The 20,896-nt window shown below is 37.0% G+C and overlaps 1 protein-coding gene across 3 annotated transcripts in view; it reads right to left on the bottom strand.

The window, feature by feature from the left end:
• Window positions 1–2,564: 2,564 nt before the first annotated feature.
• NKAIN3 (sodium/potassium transporting ATPase interacting 3) overlaps window positions 2,565–20,896 on the bottom strand; it is a 335,352-nt gene continuing 317,020 nt past the window's right edge. For 2 of the 3 annotated variants that reach the window (XM_066546904.1, XM_066546896.1), the window contains exon 6: window positions 2,565–3,567. Coding sequence is in view for 2 of the 3 variants with exons in the window: in XM_066546896.1 (XP_066402993.1) it covers window positions 3,554–3,567 (14 nt within the window). In the remaining variant the exon portion in view is untranslated. Of the gene's footprint in view, window positions 3,568–7,252; window positions 7,337–20,896 lie in introns of all 3 variants that reach the window. The other variant, XM_066546886.1, reaches the window with a different exon arrangement.

Below are 20,896 nucleotides of genomic sequence, written 5' to 3'. Positions count from 1 at the left end.
GATCATTGAGTCCAAATGTGACCAAACACCATCATGTGAACTAGAGCAAGGCACTGAGTGCCACATTCAGCCCTTCCTCAAACACTTACAGGGATGGTGACTCCACCATCTCCCTGGCCAGCCCATTCCAATGTCTTATCCCCCTTTCTGTAAGGGAATTGTTCCTGATGTCCAACCTAAACCTCCCCTGGGGCAGTTTAAGACTATATCCTCTCATCCTATCTCCAGCTGCCTAGAAGAAGAGGCTGAACCCCTTTGGCTACAGCCTCCTTTCAGGGAGTTATAGAGAGTCATAAGATCACTCCTGAGACTCCTTTTCTTCAACCTAAATAACCCCAGCTCCCTCAGATGCTACTCAAAGACTTGTGCTCCAGACCCTTCACCAGCTTTGTTGCCCTTCCTTGGACAATGTCACCTGCACTCCTGAAAGCAGTTATTGGATAAAACCAGGCATCAATTCCCATGGGTTTAATTGAGAGAGCTCTATTGAATATTATCTATAATAGATAATATTGTATCTTCTAATAATATAAATAATCTATAATATCATACCTTAGCACTAAAAAAACACCCTTCAGCCAATCCAAGCTGTCTTTCATTTTAGACAGTTCCTTCAGATCAAAATTGAATTTCAAAAACCTTCAAATTTTATGTAAAAAAGTCTCTATGGGTATGAAAGAGTCTAACCAATAATTCCACAAATTGTAATATACAATCATGGTATGTCTGTCACTGCGCCAGGCAAAAATCTGTTAATTTCTTGCTACAGTTTTTGTTTTCAGATCCTCAAGACATCAGCCGCTCTTTTAAGAAACTGGTTCAGTTTCCTGGCTCAGTTCTTAGTGAACATGTAGTGCCATATTTCTGCCGTCTCATCCCCACTTTTTACTGTCAGCTAAAGTACTGCAGCAAATCTGATTCTCTAAAAAACTGGAATTAAACAGAAACTTGGGAAAAGAAAAAAAAGTCTAAAAGTTTGAGGGACAGATCTTCAGCTGCCCTAAAGTGTAACAGTATGACTCATTAATGCTACCAGAACAGTTTGTAGCAAGTGATAATCTCCAAGGTTTTAAGATTGTCAGCAAATTCTGTTTTGCAGTACAAACCTAGTCATTTCCTGAAATTGCATGGTTCAGTTAGGCTTAAGAAAACTATCCAAGTTTATTTAGAGAGTCAACATTTATTTCCTACATAGCTGGCTGATCTGGGACTCACCTAACACCCACTGAGAGTATGTTTTGCAAAAATAAAGGAACTACTCAAGGCTTCCTACAAAAATGTTCACTGATATGTCCTACAGGACACAGCAATTAACAGTAAAATGCATTTATTATTCTCAAGATTTTTTTTACCTGAACATGTACAGGTTGATACTATTTTGGGTGTCAGTTTAGAAAAGAATGACAGTTTCCTTTGGCATTTCAGTCTGCATTTTGACTGATCCTAATGAATACAAATTCTTCTTAATCAGGATTGTTCTGTTTTTTAAGTGAAACAGATGGCACACTCACTGTATTGGTAATGATTCTGAGATTTTAAGTGTATTTGGAATATACAGGCTTCTGTTCCCTAGCTAAAAAGTGATAGATATTTCAAATGGAAGAGAACTCAGGTTCTGTCTTTGCAGAATTTTTGTGAGAGTTCTGAAGGACCTACAGAAAGACAGGTTTTAGACATGTTCAGACAAATCTGTAGAACATGGTCCAGCAGACATGCCTTGGCAGAAAATCAAACACACACTTCCAAAGCCCTGCCAGAACTGTGTGTTGAGCCTGTGCCATCAATGGGGGTTTGTAGCACTCGTCCTGAGGGCAGCACTGGGTTCAGCTGAAGGCTTTTATTTGTTGTTTATTGAGGTATATCCAGCCCAAGGAACACTAAAGAAGGGTTTTTCTCTAGTTGCCATTTCTTGTTGACTTCGTCTTAATACTTACATCATACTCAGTTTCAGGAAAAGTTACCAAAGTTCAGCTTGTGTTTTCTCCAAAGTCAGTGATGTCTTTAAATTAACCAACTGGAAAGCAGGTGGATGAACTACAAGACCCTTGTCACCTGAAAATATTAGACTCTACTTCCATTGTATTTATTAGCATCCCCAATAGCTTCATATTGGTAAATTACACTGATTTTAGGAGGGAAAGAACCAAGACATGCTCTCTTATAGCTCCCTCCTGCTCAGGGAGGGAAAATACACGATAGAAGAGAAGACTGAAAATTCTCTTTTGATTCAGAATTTTGTTTAGATCAGGTGAAGATTTCTTAGGGTACCTATGGAGGAACTTTTTGGGCATCTGTTTAGCCTCTGGTGCAGAGGTAGAGAAATACACATCAGAAGGACCAGCCTTCCTGGCTGTCCCACCAATGAAATGTTTAAGTGAGAAAAGCACAAAACCACAAACAGACTCAAAACCCTCATGATGTTTCTGCTCAATGTTGAGGCACATATGCTCTGCAGAGAGACAAGACTCTCTGGGGCATAGGAATCTACACAGCACTTTATACTGTAATTAAGATGAAAGAAGCAAAGTGTTCTGTTAAAAAGACTGCCAGCTCTCCAGAGAAAATAGTTTTGTGTATCACTTTATGCTAGTGGTGACAGAATAGAAAACAAAATACCACAGTTACATACATGTTCTTTGTCTAGAAGTATTTACAAATAACTTTACAAATTTTTACAGGCATTTTTCAGTTTTGCTTGTCTACTTTTAAATTAAGAGAAAATTAGTCCCCAGAGGATTCTAAGGCTTCAGTTGGTGCCTTGTACTGTACATTCATGCTTGGCTTCTTCCTGGGAGAAGGGAGGAAAGGAGTTTAAAAATGTGCAAATCACAGACATCTAAACAGCCCTGGGTGTAAGGGTTCCTAGAGATGGACATCCATTGAGAAGTCATCCTACTTCTCTTCAAATCAGAGACAGCTACTCGAGATGGGGCAAAAGAGATTAGGAAAGGAGGAGTCATATATGAATTGTAATAATTAAGTGAGTACATTAGTGCTTGAACATCGGGTAAGAAGAGTCATACATCAATCCCTGCTGCATTCAGCAGTTCAAAAATGCAAGGAGTGGACATTGTGAATTCTAAAGACAGCATTGAAATAATCTCTTGATCACTGTTAGGGTTTGACTCCTGCTGCGTATTTTGGAGTCAAAATTACTGTTCACTGACACAATCTTGACCAGGCACAGTATGATCTTCTCAGTCAAAAAATATTGAACTTTTGAAAAAGACGCACCCTCCTCCTAGTTTTCACAGGTTGTTTTGTTTTCATGCCTCAACACTAAACATTGTAAAAATACTGAAATTAAAAAAGAAAAAAATTTACAATTTACAAGTGTCCATATAAGTAAATTATTTAAAATTTCAAGATCATCTACAAGGATCTACGAAATAACAACGCTGATAATGACACTGAGCCTGTGGGAAGAACAATCCACATGCCGTGAGGAACAGATGTGGTGGGTTTCTTCCTGAATGATGATTCACAAGGTTGGTCTTTTTTTCTAAAATCTGTTTCTTCAGCTATAGCAGCAGAAGTCTTGAGTCCATGTTCATCACTTACTTCGACCTAAAAAGTAGGATATAGGAATTACTCACAAATGACAATTTATTTTGTGTATCTCCTAATTTATAAGCTGTAAATTCATACAAGTTGAGAGGTTAGTAACAAATGAACAAGTGGATAAATCTCACGTGGTCAATAATTTAATCAGCTGTGAGACTCACCTATGTGGTCAAGAATGAATGCTGGGTACAAAGCAGTAGCTTTGTACTATGCATACCACAAAATCAGAAAACATTTAGGAGAAGTCCAATAGCTGGTAAAGCATATCTGAAGCTCATACAATATATGACATTGATATACATTATATATGATATGTTATATATATATGATATTATATATACACACTTATTCATTTTAGCATAATATATTTCAACAGCATGAGACATATTTTCACCCAGTTATAAAATTCTGACGTGATCTGATCACAAACATGAGCATTTGAGCTGGACTTACACTATTTATAGTCCTGACACATCTGCTGAATCTATGTATTCTCACATGACTCCCTGTAACCATTTTCACTTGCATAATCTTGGAAGCTCTATGTTGGTCTTTCAGAGCAATTTATAGGTGGATAAAGTCTCAGGAGAAGATACAAACAGGACAGGATCACACAGATGCATCACAGAGTGGTGACCTCTCCTCTGGCACTGTTTCTCATACAGTGGATCAACTCCACAAGGACAAATTAGTATTGTTCTTAAAAACGCTAGGGACATCCCTAACTGGAATTAGGGATTCTGGTGTCTGACCAGATAGAGTTGCTCAAAGCTGTAGCAGTTTTATTCTATTTTATTATTATTACTACTATTACAATTATAATTAAAATTTTCATTATTATATTAGTACACATTGTTCTTATTACATCATGATTACGATATTACCTTATTAACATCTATTATAATATAATAATTATTAATAATAATAACAACCTCTAATGCAAGCCAAAATGTAGCTTCATATTTTTTCCTTCTAGCCACCATGCTCCTCTTTTTTTCCACACATCAGTACATGAAGAGTTTCTAAATATTACTGAGCGACCTGGCTGCTGATTCTGTGGTTCCAATAGGCACAACAGTCTTCTCCATAGTCCATATGCTTTAGTCCCAAAGGACACAACACAATGATAATTGTTCTACTCCCCCTGTTGTCTCCTGCCTTACACACACCTTAATTGAAACTGCATGGCTGAGGGCAAAGATCCTGCTTCTCCTTGTCCCATAGCCTAATGGAGTTACAGGCAGAACAAAGAGCAAACGGGCAAACCATGATCATTCATGTTTGGATTAAAAATTGCTCCCCACGAGAACAAGTTCAAATTTAACTTCTTCTCAGAGGTGAGTAGGAAAACTAATCTTAGTCTTGCTAATCATTAATAATTATGGTAGCACTAAGCAGACATTATACTGAATGTGAGCACTTGATAAAAGCAGAGTGTCTTCTGCATAGCTTGGATGAGACCACACAGCCTTGTATTTTCAGTGGGCTATGTTTTTGAATGAAATAAGGGAAATAAAAGGGATGAGAAAAATGGAAATATAGCCAAGCTTTCATCTATAAAGTAACATTTATAAAGGCTTCTCATGTATTTTTACAAGCATTATTCATGTTAATTTCTAAGAGAATTCCAACTCTCAGAAATGGAGTTTTGCACAACCTAGACACCAGAAGTCACTTTTTAGAGATACTAAGAATTTTCAGACTGTATATGATTTATACATACAGCAATTAACTTATCAAAAGAAGTCAAGAAGGCTAACATGCTGCAGAGAGATAAGCATCTGCAAAGTTCTGGCACAATCCACTGACCAAATTATTTCCAGTAATTTGGCTTTTAACTCAGATTTTGATCAGTGACATAATTTCCCTCCCAGCTTAGATAAAGGTCTTCTATATCTTTCAGTACATACAACCAAAACATCAATAAAAAAGGAAACCCAATATAATTTTTGTCCCAGTTTTATACACCTTGAAGCAATAAAGAGGCCAGAGAGGTCTTCCCAGCAGTACAAGGATACACATTCATAGGAAATGGAAAGATAACTCTTATTCTCCAGTATTGTAACATCACCAGCAACCTCCAAATCCCTTGAGCTACTTATTGAAAATCTCCTATCAAGAACAAATCAGATGCTGTGACTCTTCTACTGCAAAAAAATGTGTATATCTTCCAGGAATGTATTTGTAAGTATTTAATGGATATTTCTTATATTCTCTTCTTTAATTATACTAGGTTTGCTAAGAAAATACTAAACATTTATGCATTTGATGCCCAAAACAAGTCTGAATGCAGGTTTAGAGATTAAAATATTTTATGGAGAGGTGTAAATGCTGCAGGTGTGGCCTTCTTGCTCCTGAATATCAATTTAACTTTTTCGTCTAGCAGCTTATACAGAAGGTTCAAACCCAAATTTTGCAGTCATCTTTCCCACAGAAAATGCAGCAAAATAAACATTTAAAGAAATATTACTAAAGAAATGTAGACTTTAATGTAGAGCATGTACTTAGTCAAAAGTCAGAAGGTTGATAACTTTGTTTAGTTGTCTTAATGTGTAATTTGCTCCTGTTCTAAGATACACCATAATTTTGGGCCTTCATATTCTATAATGTTTAGATAAATTTTTAGTAAAAATTTTTCTCTGTTTATTTCTACAAATTGAAAGCTGCACCATGAATAAAATATATTTTGAAAACCTGCAAAAATTAATAAGGTCATGAAGTTCAGGTGTCAAGTTCCAACCCCATACAATTTTTTAGCAATTGTCCATTTTAAATTAAAACTCCTAGCACATGCATACATGCATACATCAGGAAAAACCTTCAACCCATTCTAATTCTGTTAACTGATAAGTAAAACAGAGTCATTAAATCAGTTTCAGTCAATTAGCTGTGTGTGCATTTCATGCTGCATTTAAGAAGCATGAAAGGCCCAAAGGTAAATGTAAGGACAGAGAGCAACATCACAACAAGTTCCAGCCATAAAGAATTTCCAAATTAACAACTTCTGGTTTACGAATTATGCTTTGAAAAGCCATATACTTGAAGTTATGTGAGCTTCTGCCAAAATACACGTACTTGTAATGTCATCCCATATCCTAATTTTTTCCAGATAAAAAGAATAGATATGCATTCAACCTTATTCATTAGGTAGCAAAGCAGGAAGAGTCTATGAAAATGATTTTTATGGTTCAAGCAAACAAGTGATGACAAAGAGATAATTAACTTCCAGTGAAATTCTACAGATAGATTTTAAGCTGACATGTGTTTTTTCAGCAAAACTTTTTCTTTCAGTAGCTGGACAAATGTAAAAACTACTGCTTTTCTATAAATGGGTTAATCTCATTAAGGTTTCTGCAGCCCCAGAATCTCTAAACCAGCTCTTTTCTCGCTAAAATTCAGCAAGAAAGCAATTCCATCCTTCAGTGAGAGCCTCTCCTTGCGTTAAGATGAGGCACGGCGTGGCAGACATGGTGATATCTCCTAATCCTTGCTTTAGCGGATACACCATCAATGACAAAGTGTCCTTACTCCAATGTGTTATGTGGATTAATTTTTAATTAAGTTCTAATTAAAATATAATTAAATTATCAGTAATCTGATGCCCAAATTATTTTAGGAGAAGGTTAGCTTTCAGTTCAGTTCAGTTCAGTTAGAAGGATTAATGTGGTCCGTGGGACCAGAACCTTACCTACAGGCTTTACAGGCTTTAACTCAACATGTTCCTGGGGGGGCTGTCGGTAGGAGTATGTGTCAAGTCCGCCTATGAAATCAACTGAAAATACAACAGTTCCAGAAATGAACAAATGGAAATGAAAATATGTCAACTGAAAAAGAAATGTGGACAAATTATGTTTAAAAAAAAAAAAAAGTTCATGCACAGATTTGCATACAAGAAATAAAGCAAGTAGATAAAGATGCTGTGGAAACTGCCTACAAAAGGTTCCATGCTCTGTCTTCCTTGGGGTCTATTTAGCCCCATGCCTGGAAAGACAGGCAGCAGTTGGTTGAGCAGACATACACCCTCCTACCAGTGTGTGTGCAAAAGGAGCATTCATGGATGTGCAGAGCATGTAAAGAGAAACCACTATGAGGTAAAATAGCTGATTCTCTTTATCAGTGAAATATCAGTGTATATATATATATATATATATATACACACACATATATATATATATATATATATATATACATACAAATTTAGATAATCCCTCTTAAACTCCTTTGTAAGTGTTTAGAAATTTAGTAGAAACAGTTTAGCTTGTGAACCTTATTTCACTTAAACTCTTCAGCCTCAATGGACTTGTAGAAAAGCACAAATAAAAACCAAAGGTATGAAAGCTGAGTTAAGAACAAACAAGTGATCACTAAATACAAAAAAGCAGCAGCATCTTCTCTGGATGAACTCGTGGGGTCAGGACACCTTTACAGAATCCTTCTACTTTCTATGTCAGAAATAATGTGCTCTTGAGAAGTTTTCAGTCCCTTCTATGGTGATAATGATTTTTTAAAAAGACATTTTAGTCTGAGTCTTGTATTTTGTTATTTTGGTAAGATTTTAAGCAGCTCCAATAAGCCAAAATTTCATTCTATCCTAGAAATCTTAAAAACAGGTTTGTGAAAAAGACTATTCTATTGATTTCAAAGGGCCTTTAGCAGACATGTCCAGAGCTGAGAAATCCACAGTACAGTAGGATTCTTTGGTTGCATGGAAAGCAACTGCCTTCACTTGTTGTATATATGCACAAAGACAAAAGTCCTAAGCAGAATTTTGATACTCATGCTAATTGCTGAATGAGCAATGAATGACAAAGCAGTCCTTTCCCAGTCAATATGTGCACTAGGTAAACCAACAGAGTGCTTATCCAGGGTGAGGCGATGGGAAAATGAAACTTAGAGATTGACAGACTAATGTAATACCCACTGAAATCTGTGGAAATGCTCCTGTTGATTTCAGTTTGCTTCTCCTTCTGAGTCCAGAAATGGCTGAAAACTGAACTTGATCATACTGAACTGAACTTCAATCATACAGCATTACTGCTTCCCCAAGACTGTTCTCTTAAAACTATCTAAGCAGGACGTAATGTGCTGAAGATCTTGCCCAGCCCCAGTGCCTGCCCCAGCCTATCTGCACCTCCTCTTTCTACTGTATTTCTTTCAGGTCACAGCTCTCTTTCAGAATGTTGTCGCTATATGCTGTAACAAGCATCAAAATTTACTTCAGCACTAGTGGGCTCAAATCCTTACAGAGGAAATAGCTGCAGATCAGCTGTTGTAAAAGTTGATTTTTAAACCACAGAATCACAGAATGGTTTGGGTTGGAAAAGACCTTAAAGATCATCTAGTTCCAGCCCCTCTGCCGGAGACAGGGACACCTTCCACTAGAGCAGGCTACTCATCCAACCTGGCCTTGAACACTTCCAGGGACGGGGCATCCAACTTCTCTGGGCAATCTGCTTCAATTTCACAATAAAGAATTTCTTCTTAAGATCTACTCTAAACCTACTCTCAGTTTGAAGCCATTCCTCCTCATCCTGTCAGTACATTCTTTTGTAAAAAGTCCCTCTCCATCTTTCTTTTAGGCTCCCTCTAGGTAGTGGAAGGTCACAATTAGGTCACCCTGAAGCCTTCTCTTCTCCAGGCTGAAAAATTCAAATTCTCTCAGCCTTTTCTTATAGGAGAGGTGCTCCATCCCTCTAATTTACTTGGTGTCCTTCCTCTGGACATGCTTTAACAGATCGATGTCCTTCATTTGCTGGGAACCTCAGAGCTAAATGTTAGATGTCTAATACATTACACATTTACTAAATAATTTTTTTAGAAGAAATCATGTCCACAGGGGTTTTTTTTTGTTTGATTGGGGTTTTTTGTCTTTTTTTTTTTTTTAATTGAGCACACATTAACAGAAGGAGCAGAAAGAATGTTTTTGAGGCAATTCACCACTTCAGAACCTCACATCATTTGTCTCAGCAATCACAAGAATTATCTGCAATTGTAAGCAGGGAGAGAATTTAAAGTAACTAGCCTTTCTACCAACAAATCTTCTTGAGCAAGAAATGAAGTTCAGATGTATTAATGATTGACAATATAGACATGTCTTTGTTCTGACAAGGAGAATATATTTAATAGCACCATCCAGTAAGTGTGGAGATGAGCTGCTCCAGCCTGTTTATCTGAGGCTTACTCTTTTGCAATCCAAGATATCTTATGCAGTATTAAAGCTGAAGTTCACCTTAAAATTTATGTGAAGCTCATTCTCAAGGCAAGAAGCTGTTCCACCACACAAGGCAATGGAATGTGCCATTTTTCATTATGCACTCTATTTTATGGCTTATAGCTTTTTAATATGAAGATTCCTCATCAATTATTTGAATTATAAGTTACTTCTAGTTTTAAAAATTAATTTTGATTTTACCTGGTATTTTCATCCCTTATAATTAGTAGTCTTCCAGGACTAAGACCACAAGTGGCCATTAAACATAGAAAATATAATTTTTATTTTCATTGGAGGTACAGAGAGTATTATGTACATTTCAGTGTAAGCAGGCATCAAACATCTTAAAACTTTACATTGAATGAACTTTTGGATGCATACAAACCTCTGTTTAATTGGCCAACAGTAAATAACAGCAACATTTATGTAGGTTTTCCAAGAGGAAAACATTGGTTTAGGGATGTTATAAAATGGTTGGTTTTGTTTATTTCTGCCTGGTTAATGGATTATGGATAATTTCTGCCATAGATTCACAGGACTACATTAAATAGCTTCAGAAAGTTGCATAAGCCTGGAAGAAAGCTCAATTAATAAAACATGTTCTATACAGTTTTATAGAACTATGCTTTAAATTAAAAAAAAAACTCAAACCAAACCAACAACCACAGCTTGTCAGTAGTAGGGATATTCAGTCACTAAATAACAAACACCCCATACAGTCAGTCATTAACTACAGTCATACAGAGAGAAACTTAAAATCCTAGGGAGAGGATTTTTTAGCATCCCACAGATAATAGCAGGTTACAGCAGAAGCTGGTTATTTTATCTGCAGCTGGCTGCAAAACATGATCCCTATGCCCAGGGAATTGCTCTCTCCTTGTGTCACCTCAGTTTTGTGGTCATGCTGGATGCTTAATGGCCAGTGTGAAATGTTCCTTTAGAGTTCACTACCTGCTGTGCTTGGAAGTGCAAATCAGTGCTGGCTGTCCACCGCAGGCAGTCCATTAAAGTGATGTTCATTCATTCACGGGCCATATCAGAGCAACGGGCTGTCATAATCTGCCTGAGTGAGAAAAGGGCAGGATGCTGCTGGCTGAAGAAAGTGTATCCGCTGTCATCAGTAATTTTGAGGGTTATTTTTTTCTAGACAGATGACATTTCGGGTTGCCATACTACTATTTATCCAGTGCATCCACCCATATGCAAGTTAAAATTTGCTTTCCTTAGAAGTTAGCGTAAAAGAATCAGAGCTCAGAAAAAACCAATCCTTTCTCCTTTTCCACCCTCTCATCTGGAACTCAGCTTCTCTGGCAATATCCCATTGACCTGCTGGCAGGCCCTGTGCATACAGCTGCCAGAGCTTGTCAGCTCATTGGTATATTACTAATTTCTTATTTCAAAGTTGGAAAATTCTAAGCATGTCTGGAGGTGCAGGGTATGAACCGAGCAGCAGTATGGCAATAGCACAGTTCTTAGGAGATCCTGCAGTCTCTTAGCCTGGAACACCTTATATTCTATTCATGCTTGCCTCCCCATTTTATAAATGGGAATAAGCCCCAAAGCTGATGGCTCGAATAGTTGGCACCTTCAGCTGTCCCTTTTCCAAGAGAGAGGCAGACTAGCAGGTGTTCAAACTTATATTTTTATGGAAAGAAGATTTTCTTAACCTCTGGGGTTCCAAATACTATTTTGCACTGAAGTATTTTCCTTGTACTGAGATTTTTTTATTGAATGGCAATATATCAATGCAATTACATTCATTAAGAAAAGACATGCAACTGAGGAGGGTGTAACTAGCAGAAAAGAACAAAAATCAATTAGGAGCAGGAAGCAAAACTGGGGGATCGATGATAAGTCAGTGCTACATGCATGAAATCCAAACTTTGGACTTTCCAATGTTTGCACTGGTAGCTTACATAAACTTTCCAGACAAGCATGTTTTTTTCCTGAAAAAACTGCTTTTTCAATTGCCTTTCCTCCTCAAGAGATCCACTGTCCTTACACCCGTCACTGCACAAGCCAGACTGACCAGCTCTCTGTCTGGAGCCAACACGACCCATTTTCCCCTCTTCATACTAAGCCTGAGCACCTGTCTCAAGCCATGTAGCAGAAGAATCACAGATTCCATTGCAGGATCGCAGGAATAGCTTCTCACTTATGTAGAGGACTAAAGGAGGGAAAATGTGTGCAGGACAATTAAGAAAGTGAGAAAAAGAGACATCAGTAATCCTTTGTGGCACTCTGATTGCTCCTCTGTCTCTATAAAGTAATGGCAGATGGTAATCAGGTTAAAACAGGACAAAGTGGTAGAAAATTACTAAGAGACAACCTTTTACTTAAGTTTTTATTACTGGAAGCTAGAAGGGGAACATTTAAATGTTCCACAGTAATTATTAAGATATTTGCACCGGATTTTCTTCTTAGTCTCCACTAGTGGGATAGATCATAATTTTAAAAACTGCTCTACCTTGCAACATGTAAGTACCACACTTCTCTGCAGGGCTGCTCTGAAAGAAGGATCCTCTCAGAAGCTGCCTTAGAAAGGGCACTGGCATGGAAATTTTATCTATGGTCTTTGCTACTGAACTCTCTCCTCATTTTACCAGTGATGTGACATCCAAGATATCAATATCATTCATTCTCCAGGGATATGACTGCCCAGTAAGACAAAGGAAGTATGAAGAAGATCCACAATGTTAGGAAGTGAAAATTGCTCAAACCTTCTTAACACAGACCTCCCCAGTCATTCCAAATCTGAAAGTATCATCCAAAAATCTTCTCTGTGCCATGCCTTTGAAAGCTATTTAATACCATCCCATTACTGAAACTAAGTGGAAGGCTGCCTGATTATGGTGTTTGGCTGATTTTGTTCCCCTAAATGTAAGTATTTTTCAGTCACTTTCATGTCATTAAGGACTCCTGGCCACTACTTGGTAAAAGCCCCTAGAAAAGTATGGCTATCACACATAAGGCATATAGGAAAATATTTACTATCAAGTAATATTTACTACAAGTTTATTATCCCTAATTCAGTATAAAATATATATATATATACTTTACACTGCAGGTATGTACAAATTGTTGCCTTTAGGCCTAGAAAACATTCATTTTTCTTGACATGGTGCTATCTGCCAACCCACATTCAAAGTTTAAGTTGATGAGGAGTAGTTTTCCATTCTGCTTTAAAGTGTTATACTGTACTCTTTCTAAATACTTATCAGCTTGGGCATCAACCATCCCGTAGATCTCAGCATAGCTGGCTGTGACTTATGTTATGTTTCAGCAATGCAATTCAAGTTAAGTATGTCTGATGATACATTTTCTTCCTTTATAGGCCTCTATATTTTTCTGTTCCTCATTTTAATGAAAATGCTAACATCCCTGTGAGAATAGTAATACATGGAAGTTGTATTTATAAACATTTCAAACAGACAAAGCTGGGATTTTTTCCCCCCTGAGGCTTGTATTTAAAGGTGCTATTGCTAGTTCTAGTCTGAGATTTCAAATACAGTGAAGGGTAGCTTTCTTTCTTCATATGACCAAAGTAAAGTGTAAACAATTCTAATTAAAACTTCCTAAATAATTTTTAATACAGTGAGAATATTAGAGATGTAAAATTGGTGAAAATTAGTCTTCACTAATTAATTGTTTTCCCCTTTCTGCTACCCTTTCTGATCTATTCTATGTACAAATTAAACCTGCAATGGAAAAATAAAACGCATGAAAGACATTAAATGCCCAGAAACTACATCTATCAGTTACATTCACACAGTACTGGGAGAGAAACATGCCATTGAGTTCTATCCACTAATCCATCCAATCTATCCACTGAAATGGCAACTCAAATATTCCCAAGACTACTGTACAGAAGGCTGTTACAGCTTCAGTCACACCTCCAGACACGTGATCTTCACAATAAATGTGTCCAAGTTGACTTCAAAAGAGACACAACTCTGAATCTGCTTTTTGAAGTTATGCTTTGATCTTTTTTTTGGTATTTCAATTCAGGAATCCACACTATGTATTAGTGTGCCTCTATATTATTGCTGAGTTTGAAGCCATAAACTACAGCATTCTTTCAAACATGTTCAGTGCAGATCTCAGACTGATTGGAATTGATCTATTCCACTTACAGTTCATTGCTAGGTTGCAGGTTAGTTGTTTTGTTCTTTCAAGTTGGTAGTTTGTTTTTTTTCCTAGCAGTTGAGTCCCACAGGGCTCTGTTCCTGACCTTTCTTTGTATCCATAGAATTTCTTTTGGGTTTACTTATTTGTCAGTATGATCCAATTATTTACTTTGAGTCAACACTGAAATATTTATACCTGCTTCATTATTATACAACCGAGCATACCACAGCTGCTTTTTCTTACCTTAACTACAAGCCACTGATATTTTAGTGTGAGAAATGAATGTTCCCTATTTTTAAAATTAATGCTGAACCTGTTCAACCCTAATGAATAATTAAAGATAAAATTCCTAGAGAAAAGTATTTGCAAGATCAAATACATGACATATTAGAACACGTGACATTTGGAGGAAAGGATTTCTATGTACTGAAGAAAGTTCATGTCATCCATTCACAACAGAACATTAATTTTATTTTTAAAAAGTAGGTTACAGGACTGGAGGGATTCTTCTTATCACTGAGTGATTCTGGGTTTTCCCAGCTTCTCACCTTCCTAGGGATGAAAGGCTGCTTCTGAAACTTGCTACTATCACCCTCTATGACATGATATTTGCTTCATATGTTTGTATCTTTGTCTCATAAAAAGTGAAGTGAACCGAGGACCTTCAGGAGAGTGTCCGTGTTCAAGGCACAGCACAGGGTGCAAGCCAGAGAGGGAAGGAGCTGCCAACCTGCTCCTCAAGCAGAGACTGCTGTGGGAGTAGCAAACCAGGCAGCCTTAAGAGAGGATGGAAAGAACTTGGCAGGCCAAGCAGAACATCTGCAAATCAAGAAGCCAGAGATTTGGCTGAGACTCAAATGATCCTCCAACTACATAGACGTAGAAAACAATTAAGGAAATGCTATAAGCCCTTCATTTCTGTTCTGTATGATGCAGTAACTTTGAGTTTTTCCATTTTAAAAGCATGCTAGTTTATAATGAAATTAATTCTGCCTTTTATGAGTTTTGTGTTGTGGTATTCTCTGGAAGTTTTCCACAAAGGGAATCATGCACATCCACTTCAAAGGTCTGGCTGACTAAAGCTCTGTCACATTGAGCCCATGTTGCAATTTTTCTTTCCTTTATAACTGTTTTTTATTTGCTTTAAAATCTGCTCAACACGCCTGCCAGTTAATGTCTTTTGCTGCTATCAAGAAAGTCTCCTTCTTCCCTGCCCCCTCCTTTATTAGTAGCTGCCTTTGCTGGGATCCAGGTACAGAGCTACCATCTTTACTTCTAAAGACTTGATATATTGGCCTGGCTACAGATGCTAAAACTTGTACTTCCAGTAGCCTGAGAGGTCAGTTGTCAACTTTTTCAAGAGTACTGACCTGATGCTATTTTGCACTTTATGACATCAAACCCATTAACACTATTTAACATTCACTATCTAACATTTTTTCCATTTCAGATGAGGCCGTTTCCATTTCCTCATCCTCCTTTTCATTTATCATCCTGCCTTTGCCCTCATGACTGCTGTTGTAATAAAACAGCCATGACTCCATTTTCTTCATGCAGGAAAACCCCCATTTTATTGTATAGGTCATATTCTATAGAATAATCAGAAGGCATTGTGTCAGATCTTCTTGATCTTATTGGTTGACAATACATTCACACTTAGTTCATTGGTCAGTACATGGTATTTTGCATATCTATCAAACCTCTGTATTTTAGTTAGTTTAGTTTACATATTTACATTTCAGTTAGCTTACATATTTTCTCTACTGATTCTCATGAGACAGAGCTTATTGTTTATACAGGTGCACTTAGTTTTCACCCTAGGAATAGATTGTTGTGCTAATGAACTCTCATTCCCAAGATTGTTTTCACATGGGAACTTACAAACTACTCAGGTGCACTTAGAAGTGACAGGCCAGCTACTAATTTAGCAGACCAAGGCCTAATTTTATGAGGCCTTTCTTGTATAATTTCTCTACCTGTCTGTGACAGACAACGAGTGACATTCTGAGTAGGAATCCTGCTTCAGCACATTTGCTCCTCTGGGGGGGGCATTGCATACATTCCCCACCTTGCATCTACACTGCACTCATAGCTACACCTCCCTTAGGGGTGGTCTGCTTCAATCCTTGAGGTGGCAGAACCCAAAGTTCTCTACCACAAGCCTCCCAAGGTTTTAGTGTCTGTAGATCCAAACTACCATTTTTCCTCTGCTAAGCAGGCAATGTTTCCTCCAGCACCTGATGGAGCCCTCCTCTCACCCCAGCAGAACATCCTTCCCAGCAGAAGCCTGTGGTCCTACTGTGCCTTCTCTGAATGAAAGTCTACAGATTGCAAATGCAAGTGGATAAATCTCTTCAGTGATCTCCAGATTCTCAATATCTTCTTCATTTAATTTTTATCTCTGTGAATGAATACAAATCAACAAGCTCTAGTCTTCTGTTTCTTCTTGCTTTTAGTTTTTCAAAATGAGGAAGCCAGCAAAATAACATTTGTTGATCCAGTATCATGAGAGCCTTTTCCAGCCCCACTAAATGCACTATCAAGTTCTTCTACGGTACCCTCATTCCACCCCAGAATGTGGTGGAGCATTTTAGAGCCACTATGGATATATCTCCTAAGTTTACTACTTAATCACATCCAAGTGCATTCATGAGTACCTATTTTTCTCTGTGAGTGTTTCTCTGCAAATGAGGAAATCTATTGCTCCTCATATTTTTATTGCTTTTTTTCCTGCTCTGTCTTCACATTCAAGTCAACTTTCTCATCTCTTAATATTGCTTTTGGTATTACCATCTCTGTTACCATCTCACATTACCAACTCCTTAACAACCCAAAACTTTTTTTTTTCAGCTTTGAAAATAGAGCTGAGAAGGTAGAGTATCATAAAATGAGAGCTTACAATAACCAGTGGTCTTCTCATATATGATGGAGTGAAAAAAGAAATATCACATGTGTTAGAAAAAATGATGGCTAGGAAAATGGTTTTCTCGTTGTTAGAAAGTGGCATCATTTCATATTAGGGGAAAGATGAATGTCTGCAGTAGAGACTGTAACAGGATTAACACTCACTTTGAAGCCACCAGTGAATCAATCTGCTAACGAAAAAGAAAGATAATGCAATACTGCCCTCAATCATAAAAAAACTCTCCCTGAAGAAAGATAAAGTAAAAATACACTTTTCAGAAAACCTTGTAACTCTAAAATTTCAGTCCTCCAAAACAACGATTTTTCATTGTTAAGGAGGAAAAGAGAATGAGTAGAAATCAATGCCAAGGAATAGGAGCCATCATATAAATGGTGAGAGTCACATGCCACAATTTTGCTGTATCTAGTCTGTGATATTGAGAAAAACACAGATGAACTGAGAATGAATTTCTGCTAGCAAAACCAACTGTATATTTACTGATTCAAGGCAAAAGAATGTCAAATGAAGTTTGAAGTGAGTCCAGCAGTGACCCAAATCACAGAGCACTGGTAAAAGAAAGATTTGTTATGATACAGAGTTAATAAAGCATATCAGCGATACAGACTAAATGCAATAAATATAATGTAGTCTTTTTGAAAAACAGCTTTTCTAGGAGCAGGCAATATATTTTATTTGACCAACTGGCCCACTGGAAAAGCATAACAGCTATATCTCCTGATTTATTAAGACAACACCTCTTGCTCTAAACCTTTCTTATCTAATATACTGAAACCATTAAGGCTGTTGAAATAGCACAACTGGAAAATCTAAAAAGCACAACATATAGACAACAACTCAAAGTTTAAAACAGGAGGAAAACCTTAAAAAAAGGTTGAAGTTGTGATGACATCAGAAACACAGTAAAGAGAACTAAAGAAGAGGTAAGAATTTCACAGGATAAAGAAAAGTGTTTACTAACCATCACCTAAATTATTTTCAATATTTTGACCACAAATCATTCTGAGTTGGAAGGCACCCACAAGAATCATTGGGTTCAGCTCTTAAGTGAATGGCTCATACAGGAATCAAACCTACAACTTTGGTGTTAATTAGCACCATGCTTTGACTAACTGACTTAATAATTTCTCCTTTCTCTTGCTCTTTGACTGTAGATCTTCTAAGAAATTCTTGTGATACTTTATTTGCAAGGTTATTTTTCTTGCTTTGATATTGTCAGTAATCATTGTTTATCCCTTTCTCTTCCAAACAAAACTGACAATTTTTCTTGGTGGAAGATGCTGCTTGCCTTCAGATTTATGAGATTCAGACCTGAGATTTTCAAAGATGTATAAAGTGTTAGTTAATTCTTATTCGACTTTTTTCAATTTTGACACATTTTGAGAAAGTAACCGTTACCAAATAAAAGTGTCTTCAAAATTTACCTGACTGTGACCTGAAATTCAGGGCTTGGTTCAATGTACTTCACTGACTGCTGGTTAGCCATCTCTTTTTAAATTTATAATACTCACTTTTCTAGATAGCTTGAATATCCTCTAAGGCTATAATGTATGATTACATACATTGGAACCCATTAGATAACAAGGGACCCATACTGTATGATTTTTGTCATGGGTACTCCCTTAAAACAAGAAACTAGCAGCTTTGGCTTTTCTACTGCTGTATTTCAAAGCTTAGTCTTACTAGAATTGTGAACAAACCTTATCTTCAGGAAAAATCAGTGGCAGTCTCTCTACTCAGGTGGTCTGTATGTATCTGTTTTACTTTTGAGGCCATTATCTGTAAAGAAGAAGGGAGGACTTTTTTTTTTTTTTCTGAGAAGAAGCCTTACCATCTCTCTTGCAGCCCAGGAATGAGCATAAAGAAAAGGCACTGAGAACTCTGACCACTTATGTTAGCGTTCAGGAACACATAATCACGAAATGATTGTAAGCAGGTGCCTCTATTAAAGAGCTCTGGGTGTCAGGGACACCAAATTTGACACTGACACAGTTTCATGCCAAACATGTTTTATATTCTATCATTATATAACTTACATTTTAATTAATGTAAGTTATATAACGATATATATTTATTAAGTTATACATATTATATATATTATATATATAATATATTATATATATTATATATATTATATAATATTATATGTTATATACATTATATATAATATATATTATATAATATATATAATATATTATATATATTATATATATAAAATATAATATAATTATATATATTATATTATATATATTATATATATAACGATATATATTTATTAAGTTATTAAACTTACATTGTTCTATTGTATACATTGCTTCCATCCAAGCATGGGTTTCTCGTGATCCCCCTCAAACCCCTAATATAGTTTCTCATGATTCTTCTTATGACTAAACAATAATTACGTCTAATTACTAAAAAATCATCACATTGAACAATCATATAATTTATCATATAGTGATTACACAGGTGCAGTTTCACATGATCTAGCAAACACAAGGCCTAACATTTCCCAGGGTTTACCTGGGAAAGAAAGCCTAACTTTCTTTCTAACTCCCCAAATTTTCTATGATTTTAAAATCTTTTACTATCACTAAAACTGCTAATTCATCTGCAAGTCTGCTGGGTCTGTCAAACGGGTTGAGTTACACATCATATCAGGAAAGCTGTGGGTATAGTTGTCTCAATGAACAGCTGTTCTAACTGTTCATTGCTCACTGAATTCCCAGATTCCTTATCAGTATGTAATGACCATTTACAGCCCAGTGTAGAGCCTGACTAATCCTGTGCCCCCCTTGGCTCAGCACTCCCTTTCATTATGGGGGCACATCATTCGCTCCTGGCTGTTGCTTCCCACGCCAAAGGCAGCAGTTATTCCCAGACAAAGCTCTTAGACATGATTTTCTGACTGGGAAATTACCACTCAGGCAGCAGTAACAAGGAAATGGGTGTTACTTAAGCTGAGACCCAAAAATTAGGATAACCTATCTGCATGACAGTTAAGATTTGGGAGAGATGGTGTTTACACAGAAGTGCAGCAGTCTGAAAAGTTTATTTTTAAGCTCCACAAACTGAAGCAGACACAAGGCTGCTGCGATTCAGAAATGAAGAAGTAAGAGGATTGCTACTGGAAGTGGAAAATGGATTTGAAAAGAGGTTTCATTTTAATGGAGCAGCTGGATGAAAGGTACAGACAGGAATGGGCACCACTTAGGCCTGTATGTGATGTTGAGTGGAAAGCTCAAGAGAGCAACACTGGATGCTGGAGTAAGATTGATTTAACAATAGATGCAATTTAAGTGAAAAGGCTAAGGTGCTGGCAACTGGGGGTTGGGATAGCATCCATTTAAGGACTGATTTAATTTCAACAGAACAGCCAAGGAGGTGGAAGGTGGAGATTAAAACAAAATCAATATTAAGTTAGGTTAGTAGAAACTAGAATCAAATGAGCCAGTTAAAAATAAAGGGCATACTGAATATTTGGGATTAAGGAAGCAATGCATGGATTCAAAGAACTATTGAGGACTTCTCATTAAATGATATAACCCCTAAAATCAGAATTATTATTCCATTTTAACAAGAATATTGTTTATTAAAGTAGTAAACAAAAAAAAATCTTAAGGGAATGTATGATCTCCAGTTTAAAGAAAATTGCATGGTTATAAGTATATTCCTACTTAAAGATAATTCTCTTCTGTCACAAAATCACAGACTTCTTGGGATTGGAAGTTACTTCTGAAGATTGTGAGGTCCAAACTCCCTGCTAAAGCAGGTTCACCTACAGCAGGATGCTATTGGTGAATAACTGCAGAAAGAGACTCCACGGCCCCTCTGGGCAGCCTGTTCCAGTGCTATGCCTCCCTTAAATAAAGGCTTTTTTCCCCCCTCATACTCAGGTGGATCTACCTGTGTTTGAGTTTGTATGCACTACCCCATGTCCTGTCACTGGAGACCACCAAGAAGAGTCTGGCCCCATCCTCTTGAGATATCTCCACCCACCCCTGAGATTTCTGTATGCATTGAAAAGTTCTCCTCTCATTCATCTCTTCTCCAGACTGAAAAGGCCTGATCAC

Source organism: Molothrus aeneus, chromosome 1 (genome assembly GCF_037042795.1).
Source record: "Molothrus aeneus isolate 106 chromosome 1, BPBGC_Maene_1.0, whole genome shotgun sequence".
Classification (NCBI taxonomy): domain Eukaryota; kingdom Metazoa; phylum Chordata; class Aves; order Passeriformes; family Icteridae; genus Molothrus; species Molothrus aeneus.
The sequence above is the reverse complement of the archived record's forward strand: the minus strand, read 5'-3'. Positions and strand labels throughout refer to the sequence as shown.